This window comes from Populus euphratica, unplaced genomic scaffold (genome assembly GCF_000495115.2).
Source record: "Populus euphratica unplaced genomic scaffold, PopEup_1.0 scaffold1421.1, whole genome shotgun sequence".
In the NCBI taxonomy this organism is placed as follows: Eukaryota; Viridiplantae; Streptophyta; class Magnoliopsida; order Malpighiales; family Salicaceae; genus Populus; species Populus euphratica.
In genome coordinates, this window is record NW_011501270.1 from 1 (window position 1) to 22,238 (window position 22,238).

The 22,238-nt window shown below is 33.1% G+C and overlaps 2 protein-coding genes across 3 annotated transcripts; both read left to right on the top strand.

Annotated features, from left to right (window-relative positions):
- Positions 1-1,228: 1,228 nt before the first annotated feature.
- Positions 1,229-5,362, top strand: LOC105117575 (glutamate receptor 2.8-like). Of its 2 annotated transcripts, none has more exons than XM_011015302.1 (5): positions 1,229-1,493; positions 1,763-3,015; positions 3,645-3,954; positions 4,058-4,455; positions 4,873-5,362. In XM_011015302.1, the coding sequence occupies exons 1-5, from the start codon at positions 1,238-1,240 to the stop codon at positions 5,254-5,256; spliced, it is 2,601 nt and encodes an 866-aa protein (XP_011013604.1). In that variant the 5' UTR covers positions 1,229-1,237; the 3' UTR covers positions 5,257-5,362. The 2 variants fall into 2 exon arrangements, with proteins under 2 accessions (XP_011013604.1, XP_011013605.1); XM_011015303.1 differs by having other exon boundaries at positions 3,648-3,954.
- A 5,528-nt stretch (positions 5,363-10,890) lies between these two features.
- LOC105117576 (glutamate receptor 2.7-like) lies at positions 10,891-14,653 on the top strand. Its single transcript, XM_011015304.1, has 6 exons — positions 10,891-11,188; positions 11,277-12,046; positions 12,096-12,575; positions 12,719-13,025; positions 13,146-13,543; positions 13,988-14,653. The coding sequence occupies exons 1-6, from the start codon at positions 10,924-10,926 to the stop codon at positions 14,360-14,362; spliced, it is 2,595 nt and encodes an 864-aa protein (XP_011013606.1). The 5' UTR covers positions 10,891-10,923; the 3' UTR covers positions 14,363-14,653.
- The last annotated feature ends 7,585 nt before the right edge of the window (positions 14,654-22,238 follow it).

The following is a 22,238-nucleotide window of genomic DNA, read 5'->3' on the forward strand; positions in this document are numbered from 1 at the left end:
CTATGTTACTAAAATATTTTTAAAATTGTTGTAATTAAAATACAATAAACAGAAATAATATATAATTGATATGTGTACAAACACTGTTTTTAATGATATTTTCTCAAAACAAGATTATTCTTCAAGATCCAACAAGTTCTTCCTCTAAAAATAAAAGTTACATAGAAATAACAATAGAAAAAAAATACCAGTAAGCTTTGCAAAAATAAAAAAATAAAAAATAGTTTATTTCTAGCTTTTTTTTTAATCGTAAAAGTACATGGTATATATAGGCTGTTTACATGTAACAATTAGAAAAAAATACAGTAAAAAATTAACAAATTATTATAATAATTAAAGAAATAAAAGTGCTATTACAGAATTAAAAAATTGTAGTTGTTAAAAATATTTTAAAAGAAAAGAGTGTAATCATTAAAAAAAAATTTAAATAAAAAAATATAATACTTTACCATATCTCCAGTACTTTTCATTTAAAATATTATTTTGACACGAGACAACATAATCTTGAATTTGTGCTTTGGAAAAAATTAAAGAAACACGAAGTCACGCTAGTTTTATTTCTATTTTTATAATTATACGAGAATATTCCACATCAGTTAACTTCATGTGAACTTTCTATATGAATAATGCTTTCAACAGAAGCGATTTTTCCTCGGAAGAACAACTTGTATAGATTCCAAACTTCAAAGGATATTGAAGAATATTCAACGTATTTATGGAGCTGTTCTGCCAAACACCGTGTCCTTGCTTGTACGATGCATGCTTGTCTGTTACGAGGAAACTCCCCCACCCGGGACCTGCATAAAGGCAATCAAATAGAAGACGACAAGACAGTCTGAAGAAAGACCCAAGACATTGTTGACTATTGACCAGATTGTTCTAAAATTCTAGCAGGATCTGCTTAGCGTATTGTCATTACAGAATCTGGCATGCTTAGCAAGTAAACCAATTTTTACGGGAGAAATTCCTGGAAATTGAATGTCCCCGGCAGTATAGTAAATTAAAAGATAGAAGTGTTATATATATATTCTTCCATGGAAATGCATGGTCCTAATTAATTAACACTATATTGTTCAACGTTTCCGTTGTTTTGTTATATAGTAGTTGTATTAATTTCATAATATAATCTGTAACGCGTAATGTTGACCAAGTAAATGATCAGACTACTAACTGCGCATATATGTGTGTGTGTGTGTGTAGGGCAATTAAGCACGAGCTCTATGTTATTGCCTTGAAAATGAACAAGTTTAACCATATGATCTTCTCTTTCTTTGCATTAACCTTTTTATTTATGCTGAAGAAAACAGCAGCAGAGGGAGTCCATGCAAAAGGCATCAATATTGGAGCTATTATCGATATGAGTTCACGTATTGGTAAAGAGCAGAGAGTTGCCATGGAAATTGCAATGGAGGATTTCTATGGCACCGGCAATCAGACCTTGGTTCTTCACATTAGAGATTCTCAAAGGGATCCTGTCTGTGCAGCTGTTGCAGGTATTTGTTTCGCTGGCGTATCTTAAATTCTTAATTAGTACTATAAGCTTACTTCACATCATTGCGATGGAGTAGACATGTTTTGCCTCATATTTAAATACGCAGCTAGCAGCAGGTAACTAATTGTTGCTAAATATATACTTTTAACAACAATCAATTTAGTGCTGATGAATTACAATTAAACTTGGCTACTTGTTCTGCTGAATTAGAGTGCAGCATTAATTTGTTCTTAAAAGATTTTTAATTCTATAAGCAATCTGAGTAAACAGCAATGGATCTCATCAACAATCAACAAGTACAAGCCATTTTAGGACCACAGACGTGGGAAGAGGCGTTATCAGTCGCTGAGATCAGTAGCCAAACTCAGGTTCCAATTCTTTCTTTGTCTGACACCACTCCCAAATGGGCAACAGAGCGATGGCCTTACCTGCTTCAAGCTTCACCTAGCAAGCAAGAGCAAATGAAAGCCATTGCAGCTATTGTGCAATCAGGGAATTGGCATCAGGTCACTGTAATATACGAAGGTACGGATTCAGCAGCTATTGCAGTCACACCATATCTCTTTAATGCCCTGAGAGATGCAGGAGTAGGAGTCATCCAAGGTCTAATCCTCCCTACTTTTGCTTCTGCCATTACGTTGTCTGAAGAGCTCGAAAAACTTAAAAGTGAGCAGAGCAGAGTCTTTGTTGTTCATTTGTCCTTCCCTTTGGCCGTGCGACTATTTGAAAAGGCAAAGAAAATGAAAATGATGGAAAAAGACTATGTATGGATCACTACAAATCCCGTTACAAGCCTTGTTCACTCCAATGCCTCTATTATCTCCTCGTCAATGCAGGGAATAATAGGGGTCAAGAGTTATTTCCCTGAAAGAGGGCACCTTTTTCATGAGATTCGTCAAAGATTTCGAAGGAAATTTAGCATAGAAAATCCTATAGATGACAACAATGAACCTGGAATTTATGCAGCAGAGGCCTATGATGCAGTTTGGACAATGGCTGTAGCGGTCAATGGAAGTAACCGAGTAGGTCAAGAGTTGTTAGAAACAATTTTGCAAGTGGACTTCCATGGTCTATCAGGAAACGTTCAATTCGTCAAATTCATCAACGAAAGAGCTCCAGCTAACAGATTTCATATCAATATAATTGGAAAGAGTTACAAGGAAATTGGGTTTTGGTCAAAAGGATTAGGCTTCTCTAAGACTATCCATGAAAATTCTATTTACAGCTCTTGTATGACTGTTTTGGAGCAAGCGCTTTGGCCAGAGGGGCCGTGGCATACTTCAAGAGGATGGACTCTTGCAACGAGTGCAAACCCATGGCGAATTGGTGTGCCTGGCGAATCAGGTTATAGAGAGTTTGTGCATGTGGAATATGATCACTGGGGAAATAGTGTTGCTTTTTCTGGATTTGCAATCGAGGTTTTCAAAGAAACTATAAGACGCTTGCCGTTCATTTTGCCATACGAGTTCATTGCATTCAAAAACACTTCTTATGATGAGCTAGTAAAACAAATCCTTCTCAAGGTAAGACGAAAAAGAACAACTTTTTGTCCATTCACTTTTTCTTTTGATTTCGTGACCATTTGGCACTGATGTGCTCTTTAAGAAGTCTAAGGTTACTTTCGGTTTTATTCTTAAACATTGACTAGATAATTTCTGGGAACGTAAATGCTCATAGTATCCATAATTTTGCTCACTTCTAATGATTATAATCTTCTATTAATGCCTGGAAAAAGTGGTTATGGTTTGACTTACAGAACATGGATGCCAACTGAGATATGTTTAAATTTGCTTTTGTTTTTGCTTTATTGGGAGGTCTAATAGTGTTTCGAACCTGAGACCTTCTAGTAAGCATCTCAATGGCTTGGTTTGGCTGTCCTCTCAAGGAAAGGTTATGTAGTTGATTGTACTTAATTTGAACTTAACTTGGATATGAATCTACATTTGTTCATGAAAAGATTTGTCCTAGAAAGCAAGAACACTAGCATAATTATTAGAAGGAAAAGTCCATGCATACAAAAAATCCAAACGTAAAAATCTTATTATCTCAAGTGATCATAAATGTTAGCAGAAGTATGATGCAGTAGTCGGTGAATTTCTCTAATTTTCAAAGGCTTGTGACTGATCGGGCTTGAACTTTCTATCCATGGTAGCAGAAGTATGATGCAGTAGTTGGTGATGTGGTAATATTGGCTAGCAGATACCAGCTCGCAGAATTCACAAAGCCTTACACGGAAACAGGATTGATGCTGATAGTCCCTGCTCAATCAGGCAATAGAGAATTGTCATTCATCAGACCCTTCACAAAATCCATGTGGGTTCTAATTGCAGTCATAACTGTCTACAATGGTTTTATAATTTGGTTGATAGAGCGAAATCATTGCCCTTCACTCAAGGGTTCTATGCTGCATCAAATAGGAATAATGCTTTGGTTAGCCTTCAACACTCTTTTCTCGTTACATGGTAAGATTCCTTTATCACCCGTTTCTTAATTTGTCTTCTCAGATCTAGAAACTATAGTAATTTCATGTTGATATATAATAGAACTAATAATATTTTGGTATAGGGGGGAAAATGCATAGCAATCTATCCAGGATGTCGATGGTAGTCTGGCTATTCGTGGCGCTAGTAATCACAGAGACTTACACAGCTAACCTTTCGAGTATGCTTACTGTCCAGAAGCTTGATGGTGCTGCTCCTAATGTTGAGGCCCTGCTAAATAGCAATGCAGTTGTTGGATATTGCACAGGCTCCTACCTGCAAAATTATTTGGTGGATGTTTTACGTTTCAAGACGCAAAACATCAGGAATTATACCACACTGGAAGCTTATGCTCAAGCATTCAAGAACAAAGAAATTGCTGCTGTCTTTCTTGAAGTTCCTCTGGCCAAATTATTCCTTGCAAAGTACTGCCGCCGCTTTGTCTCAGTAGGGCCAACGTACAAAGTCGGAGGGTTTGGATTTGTAAGATATCCCCTACTGATTCATTTTCCTTTCATTGTTTCCTGTGAAAAGAACAGGGATTGAAATGAACATTTGCAAAACTTAAATAGAACTGTATCACATGAAAATGCTGCATTTGGAATAAACTGTACTGGAGAGTATCAATTTTATACTGTCTAGAAACCACACTATACTGCAACCTAAGACGTTCGTCATATCACTTGTATTTCACACTTGCTGTTGCACTGTCCACTAATCATGGTCCTCTCTTTTCTGAACTTACATAGAACAGTGAGAAATGAAACTTTGCTCAACATATCATTTTAGATTAGTGGCATGGTGGGAAGATAGTGATTGTAGCCTTATTCCTGTCAGCCCTAATGACATTGTAGGTTCATATCAGTGTAATTAATTGAAGTTTCATGATTTGTGTCTCAGGCATTTCCTCGTGGATCTCCATTACTTCCTAGCATCGACGAAGCTCTACTGAAAGTATCTGAAAATGGAACTCTGCTGGAACTAGAGAACAGACTCATTAAGCCAGGAAATTGCCCAGATGTGGAAGATGAAAAGCATAGCCTTAGCCCCAGCAGCTTTGGGACACTCTTCATAATAACCACCGGCACATCAACAATCTCCCTCGCAATCTACATTTTCTCGAGAGGCAATCCCATGCTCGGATACACAACAATATGGAGACTTATGTTGGCTGCAATAAGATTTTGGGTCTGTCAAAGGCAGATCACTAGAAGATCAAGCAATGCTGAGAATTCTGTTAATAATTTGGCTCCGCAGGCATCTGGCATGCAATCTCTTGTATGATTTATATAAACCCAAAAGTTGGGGCTTAATCTACACGTCTCAATTATTCAAAATTGCTCCTATATTAGTAATTTGTTCAATAACACTCTGTATTTATAAAATTGGCTCAATTGGATATGATATGAACTAACAATTTTCTCATAAGAAGAAAATTGGACTCACATACTAATTGAATGAATTTAGTTGTACAACTCATATATAGATCCAAAAGTGCTGTTCTTTATTGACATGGAGAATATTTAAATGATGAAGAGCATCCTCTACACATCTGATGAAGACTACTCATTGGCCACTACTCCATTGGATTGATCATCAATTATCATAGCCATGTTTTTTTAATTTAATTTTTTGACATTGTAACTACTCTATGATTAGTCTAACAAATTAGTCCCGAGGGACTAATTTAATCAATATTATTAGTCAATATGTTGATATGATAGATATTCAATATGTTGATTGATCATTAATTATTTAATCAATATGGTATTTGTCATTTTTTTTCCCAACAAAAAAAATAATAATTAGAGATTTAATTTGAAGCTAAGACAAATTGTAAACTCGCAAATCAAGCGAAGTGAACTTTAATAGGTTAAGAGAAAGAAAGAAAAAAGATAATGGCCAGAACTATCAACTAGGTAAAAATGCTAAGTAAATAAAGAAAAATAAAAAAAAATTACAAGAAAATGATAAAAGAAAGTTTGTAAATTGCATAAAACTTGTGAATAAGTTTTATATATGGGCCAACTATTTTTTCAACTACTAAATAACTTATTTATAATTTATGTTATTTATTTATAATTTACAACAATAAAATTTCACATGAATTTAAAATTTTAATTCATTATAAATTATCCATGACAAATAAAGACTATACAATCTTAATTCTAATATAATTAGTACTTTTTACTTCATGTGTATCTTTTCTTGCTAGCTATATGTGCTCTTGTTATACGTGTTGTAATACTAGTTTATATGGTGAGTGTTTTTGTTTTGTATAAGACTTAATTATTGACTGCTATTATGAATTTAATAATGAACAATTATTGTTTTTTTTAATGAAATGACGCATGGAGCCATAAATTTTTTATATAAATACTAGTTGAATTTTAAACAAAATCTCTTAAATTGTTTAAGAGACCATGATAGTATAGTAGTTTAATTACGTATTGTTTACGTCCATATTGTTTTTTCAATTAAGTTCTTTATTGATAAAATTTGAAATTAATTATATGATATTTCTTTTAAAAAAATCAACATAAATTAAAAAATTAAATTGAATATACATGGAAATTATAAAATGTTCTATATCCACGTATTCTATATTAAAAAATTTATTTCAACCAATACATGTATCAATTGGCATATACATATATTTGGATGAGAGGTGCAATACAAAATGTGTTTTGAGTTGAGAAGGAAATATTTCATATTGTTAGATAAGTCTTAGATCATGAAACACCTATTTAATTCAAGGATTTTTCACGGGTATGGGATTCATTATCATTTATTTCATTTTAATTATTACAAGATTAATGATATGAATAAAAAGAATTGTATGCCAAATAACTAAGTTAATTAGAATACACAAACATACAATCCCGTGTTTGAAATGATTTCAACTTCAATGGGAGGTAATTAAAATTGTTCATGAGATTAATTAAAAAGGGATAAATTTATGTAATTCGAAAATCAATAAATTATGAAATAATAAAAAATAAACAAAATATGACACCAGACCATTCTTACAGCTAAATTCTTAATTGATATTCAATTTAAAATGTTTTACATTAAATAGTCAAGCTTGGAAAAACGTAACTGGATATATGCTAGAGTCGTGATTCTCTTTTCTGAAGAACTTGAAGCGTTTCAAGACTCGATGCGTGCAGATTCAGTCTTGTACACCGACACGTATTTCCAAGGACTATGCATGTGCTGAAGCATTAATTTCCAAGAACTCGGCTTGCGAAGGAATCTGGCGAGTACTTGCGAGGAAATTATCGAAGCGTTTTTTCTTAGCTGACAAATGAGCTTCTTCAACCATGTATTTTGTCTTACATGCATGGCAACCAGCCCCACACAGAAAAATCCTCGACTATACATGTATTTTGTCTTACATCCTATCGGCCTTCCCACTTGCACTGTGCTTTTGAATTTGAGTATCGGACCTCGTAATCGTGACAAATATATATTTGCGCAATAAAAATGTTTCCACATTATCGAGCCCCGAAAATCCCTGTGCACTTTCCATTTGGATATCAACGATCAGCGGCAATGAAATTAATTTGCATCTTCCTCTATATATAACCCAATATTCAAGGAATAATTTTCTGATAAATTTAGAAAGAGTAAAAAACCATTGACAGCCTATGAATCGAGAAAGTTGGACCTACAATCGGTACATGCATAATAAATCTCAAAGCCGCCATTGGACCTTTGACATGTATGTGATTCCATGGCAGGCATTACAAGTTTTACTTCTTGTTGTCTCATATGTAGAAGTAGCAGTCGTAGATTGTCCCCTCAGACATAGGATCTTGGCTCTTTTATTCATAGAAATAACTTGGATGGTTTCCTTCCTTGTATGTATATGGAAGAGAGGAAAGGAGTAAAAATGGAGAAATTTTTCTTATCTTGACTGGGGATGAGAATAAAAGAGAAGAAATGGAAAATATTAGGGTTAACAACAAAATACCTTTAGTAATTGCATCATTCAGTTATCTCTTAAAAGTAATCTAATTAACTATATACTTCTGTCCTCTCTTTCCTTCAAATCAGTTGATATATTTTTTTAAATTCCCTCCTATAACTACAGAATTTAAAGACATATTAAATTTATAATTTAAATGGAGATATAAACAAAATTATAGTAAAAAAAAATTCATGAAACCCAAAAATTTCAACTTTTTAGTTTTTTGATTTTGAATTTATATGAAATTTAATTTTTCTTTTATTTTAGTTTCCATAACTTCTATTTTAATTTTAATTTTAAATAAGATTTTACTTTCGCTAAAAAAAGCAATTTAATTTGAAAGTCTTCCTTTTCTTCATTAAATATTAAATATTAAACTTGATTAATGAAAATTTTTGGAGTTGCTACATGTATTATTAATGGATTTTGTTAATAGAATTGGATGAAGAGTGTAAGAAAGGATAGGATTGAAACTCTTACATAAGTTCAATGTAAAATCGATGTTTGTGATCGATGGAGTATTATTTTAACTAACCCAAAATAGTAATAAAAATGCTGCTTCAATATCCTCATTTAATCAACAATAAAATCAAACACCCTATATAATTTTTAAAACAAAACTTTTTCTTACTTTTTTTTAAAGCACTTTTTTTCACCATCCAAATAAACAAAAATTACTTTTTCCACATTTATCCTTTTTTTTCCTCATATTTTCTTTTCTCCAACAAATTGTGAGATTAAAAACTATTCCTATAATATTGATGATTCTCCATAATCCTGAATAATAGAGAAAATATATTTCGCGGCACTTGGATGATTGATGATCACGTGTTCATGTTCATTTTCTATTCTTTATATATTAGGTTTCTAGCTAGGGGTTGATGGTACAGATTGGATTTTTGACAAAACAATCCCTTTGTGGATTTTTTAGGACCTAAGATGATTAATTAGTGACTTTTATAAAGAATTATAGTAAATGTAAACTTAATTCTAATAATAAGAGTATTTGTTCTTAGGATGTGATAAATGTTGAGAATTAATTATAGAAGAGTAAAAGATCATAAACCATTTTTTTAAATTGTTCAAGGCTTATTTATAACCTTTTTCCTTTTCTTTTCAAGGGATTGTAACTCTTTTCTTTCTTCATCTAAGTAGGAGGAAGAGCTTACAATCAACATTAATATTGATTGTAAGTGTCTCTTTACATGACATTAATGTTGAAAATGTCACGTGTCCATGTACACAATATTAATATTGAAATCAATAGTCATTGATTTGATGTATGGATGGTCTTCAGAGGATATTTTGGCTGGCTAGGGAGTATGAAGATAATGACTCTAGATTTTCACTTTGGGTGCTTATATCTGAAGAAAAGACCTGGGCCCAAAAAATCATTAGGTGTAGTAAAATGCCAAACCCATAAGTGGTTAGGCCTAAGCAGGTAACCAAGATCAAATGAGTTAGATCTAGTAAAATACTGAACCCATCGATGCTTGGGTCTAGCAAGATACCAGACCCCTAGATGCTTGAGCCTAGTATGTAGCTAAGTCTAAATAAATTGAGTTTAGGGAGATGCCAAATCTATATGCATTTGAAGTAGTCGAGCTCAAGAAAGTTACGTATAGTAAGATGCGAGACCCATAACTGTTTGAACATGTAGTCTAGGCTGAAAAAAGTGAGGGTGTTATCATTGCTGGACCTTTTTAATGGGCCTTGACCTTTGATGAGCTTCTCATTTCTCTTTATCCCTTTGTTTAGCTTTTATGAAAAAGCTTTCAGTATAAAATACATTAATTCATCGAATATATTCTCACATGTAATGATAGGAAACTTGTTAAAATAAAAGAATTCATAAAAAAAAAATATAATAGTAATATTAATAATAGCTCCCTTTATAAATCTCACTTCCTAAAAGAATATTATTTTAATTAAAATTTAACTATTCTTATAAAAAAATCATTAAAAAAAATTTAAGGATGGTCTTTTAACCGTTCCCAAAATATAGTAATTTTATTCTCTAATTATTAACTACTTAATCAATTAATGAAAAAATAGTAAAAATATTAAGTAAATGAATGAATAATACGTGTGTGAAGCTCCTAATAAAACACTAGTATAATTGGTCATTGCATAACTAATATTGAATTTTCTTTATTTAAAACATGAAAAAACTTGAAATTATGGGTCAATCCTAACTTATTAAATGGGTGGGTAATTATATATTGACTTGAATCTAAGCATAACAAAAATTTAAAACAACTTAAGGTAGTATTTCACATAGCGGTCAACTGTCATGTTAATTACTTAATACCAAACATCAAATAATATTAAGTAATTAGCATTATAGAAAATAGCTTCAAATTAATTTTATATTTTTATATTTTTAAATCATCTCAATGTGTTGATATTAAAAATAAATTTTAAAAAATAAAAAAATTATTTTAATATATTTTTAACTTTAATACTAATTTGTTACTCATAATCTTCTTCTTCTTTTTCTTGTTTTTTTTTTTTTAATTGTCGTAGAGGATAAGGGTATTCTCAATTAGCTTGTAAATCAACTGAAAATAACCCTTTTTCATGTCAATCCCTTGAAATTTAATCTTAGTTGGCACGTAGATAGCCAAATAACACTCTAGTGAAATTTGTAGCTGTGGGGATTTGCACCAAGGGTTTCGAATTTAAATTTTGCGTGTCCCATTGATCACCTTGTTTATATATATATATATATATATAATTTCTATTTTTAAAATGCTGTTTTGTACTGTGTCAAAAATTGGCGACAAATTAAAAATAGTAGGACATACTTGCACACAATATTTAATGAAATGATACAGAAAATGGATGAGAAATACATATAGTCCAAATTATAACCGCTGAATAAAGGAGAAAATTCTTAAGGTTGAAAGTTGACGAAGTAAAATATAAATTGAGATCTAGGCTAACAACTATGAAGAAAGAGAATCAGCTCTAGTACAATGGGTACTTTGCCTCACGCCTTCTCGTTGTTCGCTCTAATTTTGCTCTTGACATCCGGTACAGGAGCCGATCAAAGCACCAAGACACAGGCTATTTTCAATGGAAGTCCTAGAATAGGAGCTATTGTGGATATAAGTTCCCGTATTGGCAAAGAAGAAATAGTAGCGCTGGAAATTGCAGAGGAGGATTTCTATGGCTTCGGAAATCAAAGAGTTTTTCCTATAGAGGACTCTCAAAAGGATACCATCCATGCAGCTCTTGAAGGTAAACTATACGTGTTGCTTTTGAAACAAGTATCATTTGCCTTAAATTAAGATAAATCCAAGCTCACATCTGTGCTTTGCTTATACAGCTAAGGATCTTATCGACACACGACAAGTGCAAGCCATTATAGGACCACAGACTTGGGAAGAGGTTTCATTAGTTGCTGAGATTGCCAGAGAAACACAGGTTCCAATTCTTTCTTTTGCTGACGCAGCTCCAGAATGGGCAACTGAACGATGGCCTTCTCTACTTCAAGCTTCACCTGATAAGCGTGCTCAAATGAAAGCTGTAGCTGCTATTGTGCAATCATGGAACTGGCATCAGGTCACTGTGATATATGAAGATTCAGATTCTTCAGCAAGGGGAGTCATACCACATCTACATGATGCCCTTAGAGAAGTTAATTCAGAAGTAAGCCAATTTGTAGCCTTCTCTCCTTTTGCATCTTCTGATTCAATGTCTAAAGAGCTTGAGAATATCAAAAGCAAGCAGTGTAGAGTCTTTGTTGTTCATTTGTCCTTCAAATTGGCTGTGCGGTTATTTGAAATAGCGAAGAAAATGGAAATGATGAAAAAGGACTTTGTATGGATCACAACAGATCCCATTACAAGCCTTGTCCATTCCATCAATGCCTCAGTAATATCCTCAATACAAGGAATTCTAGGAGTCCGGAGTTACTTCCCTAAAATGGGACGGCATTTCGAGACTTTTAATCAAAGATTTAGTACACGTTTTAGCAGAAAATATCCCCGAGAAGAAAAGAAAGAGCCTGGGATTTACGCCGTGCAAGTCTATGATGCTATGAGGGCAATAGCTCTTGGATTAAATAAGACCGGAAGAAAAAGGGGAGGGAAAGAGTTGTTTGAAAACATTTTGGACGCAGACTTTCTTGGTTTATCAGAAAGAGTTGTTGGAAAACATTTTGGACGCAGACTTTCTTGGTTTATCAGGTAAAGTTAAATTCAAAACCCAGAATGTTGCTGCAGCAGAAATATTTGAGATCGTGAATATAATAGGAACGGGTTACAATGAACTCGGGTATTGGTCCAACGGATTGGGATTCTCGGAGAACATCCATGAAAATTCTGGTTATAACTCGTCGATGATTGGTTTGGGGCAAGTGTATTGGCCAGGGGGTCCTAGGTATACTCCAAGAGGATGGACTGCACTGACAAGTGCTAAGCGATTGCGAATCGGAGTGCCTTCCTTTTCAGGCTATGAAGAATATGTGAAAGTGGAATATGATGATCGCTTGGGAACGAACTTCTCTGGTTTTTCAATCGAGGTCTTCAAAGCAACTGCAGCAAGCATGCCATTCTTTCCGCTGTACGAGTTCCATGACTTCATAGGAAATTACAACGAACTTGTAGAGCAAATTCATCTAAAGGTAAGAGAGGCAGCTTGATAGAATAAAATGATTAATCAAATGTTCATTAATTTATCATGCATGCACGCATATTCTGAAAAAAAAAGAAACACTCTAGACTAATCATACTTTGTTGTACTTGGACTTTTTTCCCACAACACTAGAACTTTGACGCAGTAGTTGGTGATGTGGAAATAGTTTCAAGCAGATACCAATATGCAGAATTCACCAATCCATATACTGAAACAGGATTGGTGTTGATCGTCCCGGCTCGTTCGAGCAGTAAAGCATGGTCATTCGTTAAACCATTCACCACAACCATGTGGGTTTTAATCTCAGTGATTACAGTCTACAATGGCTTTGTTGTTTGGTGGATAGAACGAAAGCATTGTGATGAACTACAAGGCTCTATCCCAAATCAAATTGGGATCATGATTTGGTTATCCTTCAACACTCTTTTCTCCTTGAATGGTAGATTGAAGTTTTTAGTTCCAATCAGTTTCCTTCTTTGATTTGAACTTTTGAAAATATATAACTAACCCTTTAACAAGCAATTAATTAACATATCTTGCTGACAACAATTTGATTTAGGGCCAAAGCTTCATAGCAATCTATCAAGGATGTCAGGGGTGGTGTGGCTGTTTGTGGCTCTAATCATCATCCAGACGTACACAGCCAACCTCACAAGCATGCTAACTGTACAGAGGCTTGAACCCACTATACCAAGCGTTGAAGAACTATTAAATAGCAATGCAAGGGTTGGATATTGTACAGGTTCCTATATGGAAAGATATTTGGCGGAAGTTTTAAAATTCAAGAGCCAAAACTTGCAGCATTTTCGGTCAGCAGCAAGTTATGCTAAAGGCTTCGAGGACAAGAATATCTCTGCTGCCTTTCTTGGAACTCCCTATGCCAAGATATTCCTTGCAAAATACTGCAATAGCTTCATCCAAATTGGACCAACGTACAAAATTGGAGGGTTTGGATTTGTAAGATCTCGCGCTCATATTTATTCACCTTTTCCGTTCATTAATAATTTTCCTGAAATTACTATTGCTAATTTACATTCTTCCGGGCCAAACCAAACTATGCATGTAGGATTAGTTCTTATAAAATTTGTGTTAGGTCCAGAGGCTTTTTGTTGACTTTGTAGGTAGGTTGGACCACAAGTTACAAGGTGTTAAGTTTGACCAAAGGAAACTAGCAATGAAATCTTTGATTTTGAACAAAATTAGTAGGAGAGAGATCACTTAGATAGGTTCAATGAATCATTAGATATAAGTTGAATAAATTAGTAGGTTATGATAAAAGACACATGCCTAATCTTAGGCTTATTTGCTTCGAAATACTAACACGTCCAAATACGTATATATATGAATTACACATGAACTTAAGGAGTGATTAAATTTTTACATGGTTAATTTGTTTACCAGGCGTTTCCGCGTGGATCTCCATTACTTGCTGGCGTGAATGAGGCTCTACTGAAAATATCAGAAAATGGAACGCTACAAGAACTAGAGAAGACATGGATTTCCCCGCAAAAATGCCCGCAGATGCAGAGTGAAAGTTCCAGCCTTGGACCCAGTGGCTTCCGAGTACTTTTCTTTATAACTGGAGGCACAACAACAATTGCCTTCGTCATATACGTCTGTCGCACTAATTTGGTGAGGCATGGAAACATATTGAGAATTACCTCAGCTGTAGCACTGAAACGTTGGTTCTCTCTGAGGAAGCACTTCACTAGAAGAGTAGCCAGCGCAGAAATTCCTATGAATGCTTTTCCAGAGGCTCCAGTCCCGCTGGCTTGAATTTAGCCATAGAAAGCCGTTGTTGTGAGGAGATATCTAACAAAATTGATGAAGCTATGCAGATTTATACATTACTGTACATGTTACATGTGAATAGAATACAAATTAGCTAAAGGGATAATTATCGTGATATGTTACATGTGAATAGAATACAAATTAGCTAAAGGGATAATTATCGTGATATGTTACATGTGAATAGAATACAAATTAGCTAAAGGGATAATTATCGTGATATGTTACATGTGAATAGAATACAAATTAGCTAAAGGGATAATTATCGTGATTATCATTTTATTATGTGATTTTCACTTTTCCTCTATTTTCTTTTCAATTCTATTAGCTTCTATTTTACAGCGTGTAAAAAAAATCAGACAAACAAATTTAGATTATTTACAGAATTACCATTATATTTTAATTAATAACTAAAAGATATTTATATAAATATTACAACATTGTCATCAAAATAATATTATAATATTTTTATAAAAACAAAACCTAAAACTTTCACAATTGAGATTTTATCAAACTGTGCATACAAAATCAAACCGATCACTATCATGCTGAAAGTTAAATTAAGCACAAATCCTTGTATCGATTGCTTTTTTCATACTGTGCATATGCTAGTTAGCCCAAAGAATATCTAAAAGTTGTCTTCCTGAAATGAAAATAATATCATATTAACCTCTTTCATGACTTTTTATGGTTGTATAGATTACATGTGATATTATTACTATCATAATTTATTTTTGAGTTATTTTATAAATTTATTTTTCAAATTAAAAAATAAAATAAAAACTAATATTTTGGCAAAAGTAAGCTGGGAGGAAATTTCACTTGTAAAAAAATTCAAGCTATAATTTTAGATAGAATCGAAAATCTAATTGTATCCCATTTTACCCAAAACTAGAGAGACAATGAAAAATTAAAGTCAAATTAGATGATTATTGTATGAATCTACATAAAAATTAGGCCTAAAAACATAATTCGATTTTTAATAGGCCAACTTGATTTAATCATAAGCCAAATTAAAGTTTAATTATGTTATGAATTAATTTAGGTGCAGTTGAAGGGTTTAATTAGGTTCAAGGAGTTAATTATACTTTAAATGGGTTAAATTAATTTTAATAGGAACTTAATTGGTGAAAAAATAAGTTTGGGAGCTTAATTTAGGCTTAATTAAAAAGATTGAGATTTTAAGAGATTAAATTTAACTTTTACTAAGTTAACTAATTGAAATCAGGGGTAAAATTGCAAGAAAATAAAAAATTTGGAGTCAATTAAGGGCTAGGTTGAAGAAATTCATGGTTAAAGATCATTTTGAAAAAGGCATCAAACTATAGGCATCCAATTAGCTAAAATCAAAAGTGAAATTGAAGAGACTTGAAAGTTTAATGGTCAATTAAGAGTTAAATTAAAGAAATCAGAAACCAAGTACCTAAAGAAATTGAAGTTTGTTAAGGGCAAAATTAAAAGTTTGATGACAATTAGGGGTATAATTGAGAGAAATCATAAATCGAAGGACTAAAATAAATTTTACCAAAATGGTGTTGTTTAGGGTAAATTATTCATTTTTTTCTTTAGGTTTTCACTCGAAAAGGATGTTTAGGGGGCTACCTTCTCAAGGCATTTAATGATTCATCTCTCTACCACTTTTGGCAAAACTTGTATGCAAACGATGACTTGACATCTAATTACACCTCAGTGTAATCCGTTTTGGTCAATTGACACCATAATGGTTGTTGGATCGCCTTAAAGTGACTAACTCGATCAACCTTTCTGCAGTAACTTTGTTAGGCCATGATGGCCACTTTTGACTATTGGTTGGGATACTTCGAGGTTGAATCAATGACCAAATTTTGGTATCATTAAGGACAAAATATCTCTTTTTTATCCTATATAAATAAAGATGGATTCCCTAATTATGATGGATTTCCTAATTAAACTTAAAACTACAAATTAACATCATCATATCTTATTCATACAATTCCAAGCTCAAACTTTGTAATTCTTTAATTTTCCCTCACCATGGTTGGTTACCCTTGGCTCACAATCTATGGTTAGTAATAAAAATATAAATTAGCCTCCTAATATATATCATTTCTATCATAAAATAACAAAATCCAACCAAACTAATATTTTCATACCCAATTTCAAACTTCCATCTTTTCACATTTAATAAATATAACTCAATATCTTTAAATAAGATAAAAGTTAACTAAGTAAATGAAAGGAAATAAAAGGCATAAACTTGATATTAATGAAAGCAAAGTATAAACATTACAAAAATAGAAAGAGAGAAAGCAAGAGCATGATCTTGATCTGGAAACCAAAATGCCTAAATGCATGGCAAATGCCTCCTTTTATAGGCCAAAATTGGAAACTATTGATTTGATGACTAATTGATGAGTGGGTGGCCAACTCTTGACTTGGTGACAATCTTTATCTTCTCTTGTCTGCCCAAAATATCATTAATAACATTAAAATTGGAACCATTTGAAAACATAAAAGTTGTAGGAAATTATCTCAGCGTTCTTGTGTAAAAACTTTAGTTCATTTGGACTTATATAACTCCAGATATGGGCCAAATACTGAATAGTGTTTGGGCTGGAGGACAGATTCGGACTTCTTTGTTGTTGCTACAATTTGGACTTGAAAATGGCCTTGTAAAATCTTGGACTCCATATGAAAGTTGTAAGCCTATGTCTTACCTTTCCATCCATATAAAGTAGACCTAAATCAAAGATCTACAACTCCAAATATGACCCAATTACCGAATAGTGTTCCGGTTTGGACTGCACCAGCATGTCTTTTCTAAGTTTGGCATACAATTAGTGGAACCTTTAACCTTAACATTTGTTATTATCATTGTTTAATCCTTACATTAGTATTCCATCTCAAAGTTCTCATCATCTTCTTCTTCTTCTCCTTCTTTTTCTTTATTATTATTATTATTACTACTACTACTACTACTACTACTACTACTACTAATACTATTATTATTATTATTATTATTGCTACTACTATTATTGTTGTTATTGTTGTTACTATTGTTGTTTATAATTTATACAATTAACCTCCCTGTGGTTTGACCCCGGTCTTGCCGGGTTATTTATTACTTCGACATTCATGCACTTAGAAGAAGACATCAATCTTTTAATTGTGTCAAGTTTTTGGCGTCGTTGCCAGGGAGGTAAATTTTGTATAAATTATAATATTTATTTTATTTTCTCTTTTCACTTTTCTTGTATATAACTTTGTTTTTTGTTTCTTTTTTCTTTTTCTTTTGTTTTTTTTATTCTATTCCTACACGTGCATGAGAGTGTGGTCACGTGCATTAAGTTATAGACTTTATAAGGTATCCTCATCATTTTCAGAAAATATGGCCGAAGAAGATAATCAATCACTTCATAATGAGAATAATGAGAATAACCGTGTTAGAACACTTAGAGATCATATGAATCCCACAAGAACAAGTGCACCATCATGCATTGTCTTTCCTCCTGATGCTTCTCATTTTAATTTTAAACTAGGCATTATTCAACTTTTACCTTCTTTTCATGGCTTAGATTTGGAAAATCCATAGTTGCATTTAAGGGAATTTGAGGAGGTCTGTAACACCTATAATGACTCAAATTGTAGTATGAACACCATCAGATTAAAGCTTTTTCCTTTTTCATTAACTGTCCAACCTTGTCTTCTTTTAAGGAATGTCTCTATAAACAAGCTCATGCTTTAAACAGTTTTCAAAGGGCCAACCACAACCCATACTCCCAAACATACAACCCTGGTTGGAGAAATCACCCATATTTCAGTTGGAAGAGTGATAACAACAATGCACAAAATTCACAACCACCGTTTCAAGCACACCATAATTTTCAAAATTCTCATGGATATGCACCTCCTTATGCTCTACCTCCTAGAATAAATCTTAAGAAAACATTGCATGCATTCATTGAAAAGCAAGAGACAATCAATACTCAACTTGCTCAAAACATGACAGATTTTAAAGATACTCTTGCAAAATTGACATCTGCTCTTAGTTTCCAGGAGAAAGGTAAGTTTCCATTTCAACCACAACAAAATCCTAAGGGGCAATATAATATAAATGCCAGTAGTTCCAGAAGCCAACACATGGATCAAGTCAAATCAGTCACTACTCTTCGCAGTGGTAAGGTTATTGAAAAACCCACTCTTGAACCTTGTGAGAAAGATGATAAGTCAATCTCTGAGGGTAAGGAAGGGGTTGAATCTGAAAATTACAAAGAAACGACTGATTCCCCGCCAGTACTTCCATTTCCTCAAGCTATGACCAAACAAAGAAAAGTCAATCACAACTCTGAAATCTTTGAAACTTTCAAACAGGTAAGAATCAATATACCTTTGCTGGATGCTATTAAACAAGTTACTTACTATGCTAAATTTTTGAAAGATCTATGCACTGTGAAGAGGAAACTGAATGTGAAAAAGAAAGTCTTTTCAGCCGAACAAGTAAGTGTCAATCTTCAGAACAATAATATTTTGAAATATAAAGACCCTGGTTGTCCTTTAATTTCTTGCTTTATTGGAGAACATAAAATTAAAAGAGCCTTACTTAATCTTGGAGCGAGTGTGAATTTACTTTCATATTCAGTTTTTCAAAGTCTCAATCTAGGTGAGTTAAAACTAACTTCTATAACTCTTTTACTTGCCGATAGATCTGTAAAACTGCCTAGAGGAATAGTCAAAGATGTGTTAGTACAAGTCGATAAATTCATTTATTCTGTAGATTTTGTTATCTTGGACACAGAACCTGTTGAAGCATGTAATTCATTTCCTGTTATTTTAGGATGTCCATTTCTTGCAACTTATAACGCATTGATTAATTGTATGAATGGACTAATGAAGCTATCATTTGAACACATGACATTGGAGATGAATATTTTCAACATTTGCAAACAACCTGGAGATGATAATGAATTACAAGAAGTAGATCATATTGAGCAATTAGTTTATGATCAACTTGAATCTACTTTAAGTAAAAATGAGTTGGATGAATCTCAAGATTTGCAAATGATTTATTTTGAGGAAGAAATCATGGATGAAAAAAGTACCGAAAATATTGATGCGAATCTTTTTTCAACAGTGACAACAAATTTGACATCTAACATTACACCAATCGATAATTACTTTTCTGACAAATCCTTACTTTCTCTTAGTCTAATGCCTTGGTATGATAAAAATATCAATTTTCTTGCTTCAGGAGATTTGCCAACTAATTGGAGTACCCAAGACAAAGAAAAGTTTTTGAACGAAGTGAAGAACTTTTATTGGGATAACCCTAACTTATTCAAATATTGTCCTGATCAAATATTTCAAAGATGCATTCCCGACAATGAGGTAAGTAATGTCATTAAATTTTGTCATTTTGAAGCATGTGAAAGTTATTTCTCGTCAAAAAAGACAGCTGCAAAAATCTTTCAAACTGGATTTTATTGGCCCACTATGTTCAAGGACATGCATGCATTTTGCAAAACTTGTGAAAATTGTCAAAAAGTTGATACTAGTCAAAAAGTTTTGTTTTATAATTCTCAACTCTATTTATTCCCTAGAGAGCTAAGATCAAGATGGAGCAATTCTTATGGGGCCTGTGATATTGAGAATTCAATGAAAAACAATGTTTTTAAGGAAAATGGACATCGTTTGAAAGCTTACTTTGATAATTTTCCTAGTGAAAGTGAATCAACTGGTTTGAATGATCTTCTAGATAAAGGTTGATTTTTTTTTTCTCATATTATTTTTGTGTTTCTTTTTTAGTGATTTTTGCTAGTTTCTCTCACCCCTGTCAAATGACGGACAATGGTACTCCGTGACTTAAGTTGGTTCTTTCAGTTTCCCATAATAACTGATATATATGTATATATTTGTGTAATTATTTGAATCTCTCTTCTAATTCTCATTTGATAATGGACACTAATCTTGAAAAATTGAAAAGGTATTTTCCCGCTTTGCCTCAGAATGCGATTACAAAAATTTACCGTGCTAGATTTGCAAGATTGAGGTTGTTAATGAATCATGGAATTGCTAAAGATATTCGCTGGTTGATTAAAGCAAAGGTTTGATTATCACGTGAGTCCTCAAATTCCTTCATTTCACATATGCCTGGAACAAGTAAAAGCACTTTTGCAAAGAAACGTCGTGCAAAACGATTGAAAGTCTGTCATCGATGTGCTAGATGGACTTGTAATGCATAATGTCATTCTTTAGGAATGGTATCTATAAACCATAAAGATAAAATACAATTCATTAAGGATGGCCTGAGTAAGAAGTCTTTAGATAATCTTCTATTAGCTCTTGAGACGCATCCTAGTGAAGATGTGCATCGTACAATTCATGATTTATAGCCACTATTTCATAAAGAACATACTCGACTTAGTCTTGGGAATCTGACTAAAAAAGACCCTGTTTGCCAGTTTTTAAGAAAACTAGATGGGAAGCCTATCCCCGACCCATAGAGGGCGTTTAAGCCATTCTTGGACGTAAAACCAAGGGAAGATGTGAGCCACAATCACAACTATCTGTACATACACATGCTTTTTCAAAAATAAATAAATAAATAAAGAGAGAAAGTGTGTGAGACTTCAGCTGGCCTATATATAGGTGATTTGATTGCCTTTTTAATTTCTCTTCTATAAAATCTTCTCTTCCTTCCTTTCATTTCTACTCAACCCATACAGTCAAAAAAAATATAGAAGTGTGTAGAAATGGCAAGTTCCTTAAGTCATCAAATAAAAAGTATTTGTGTTTTTGGTGGATTTAGTCTTGGGAAAGAAAAGGAGTTTTTAGAATCAGCAAATCATCTTGGTCAGGTGCTGGCCGAGAAAAAAATTCATTTAATGTATGGGGGAGGCAGTCTTGGGTTAATGGGAGATGTGTCAATAGCTGCATTTTTAGGAGGTAGTCAAGTTTTGGAGGTCGTCCCCGAAGCTTTAGCACAAGGGGACATCATTGGAAAAACAATTGGAGAGAAACTTCAGGTCTCCACAATATTGGCTCGAATGAATGCAATGTTTAACCATGTTGATGCCTTCATTGCTTTACCAGGTGGTCTAGGCACATTGGAAGAGATCTTTCATATTTCCTCTTGGGCCCAACTGCACATTCACCATAAACCCATAGGTTTGTTAAATGTTAATGGTTATTATGATAAGTTGTTGTCTTTTCTTGATCATGCTGTGGAACAGGAATTTCTAACATCTTCTGCATGACAAATCATAATCTCTACTGCTACTACTGAACAATTGATTGACCAACTACAGTTTTTCATTCTTGTCATTGATCCCTCTATAAGTCGCATAAATTGATCATCTAAGGAAAGCCGTAAAAATATTAGATTAGATTTGAGCTTTCATTTGTGAATCTTTGTGTCTTTTGGTTTTATTATTGTGTTTTGTTGTTTCTTATATTTGTTTCAGTGTGTTTCATGTTTGTCAGTGTTCGTTATTTCAGGTGATATCTTCTATACTGTATCTTTCTACCTTAAAACATTAAGGACAATGTCTCGTTTTGGTTGGGGGGAAAGGGTAGTAGCTAAAAAAAAAATTAACTAACTATGTTTTTCATTTCATAAAGCATGTGCAAAATTGTTGTTACTAGGATGGTAGAGCAAAGGAGCTCTTTTGACTCTTGAGACGCATCTTAGTAACCATTCTTAATAAAGTCTATCATAATACTTCTTGAAATATTTAGGTTTACAAACTCTCACATTACTATCACTTAATTCTACTCATATACTCATTTAACATGTATTTTTAAACCTTAATTTACACACGCACACACTTTAACATATGATTGTAGGTTGCATATTGGATTATTACATTATTTATGTTCTTGTGTTAAA

Excerpts from the sequence above, each read along its gene's own strand:
- LOC105117575 (XM_011015302.1), top strand. The coding sequence starts at position 1,238 with ATGAACAAGTTTAACCATATGATCTTCTCTTTCTTTGCATTAACCTTT. Across the intron at positions 1,494-1,762 it reads TGTCTGTGCAGCTGTTGCAG|CAATGGATCTCATCAACAAT; the intron begins GTATTTGTTTCG and ends CTGAGTAAACAG. Across the intron at positions 4,456-4,872 it reads AAGTCGGAGGGTTTGGATTT|GCATTTCCTCGTGGATCTCC; the intron begins GTAAGATATCCC and ends TTTGTGTCTCAG.
- LOC105117576 (XM_011015304.1), top strand. The coding sequence starts at position 10,924 with ATGGGTACTTTGCCTCACGCCTTCTCGTTGTTCGCTCTAATTTTGCTC. Across the intron at positions 12,047-12,095 it reads GAAAAAGGGGAGGGAAAGAG|TTGTTGGAAAACATTTTGGA; the intron begins TTGTTTGAAAAC and ends TATCAGAAAGAG. Across the intron at positions 13,544-13,987 it reads AAATTGGAGGGTTTGGATTT|GCGTTTCCGCGTGGATCTCC; the intron begins GTAAGATCTCGC and ends TTTGTTTACCAG.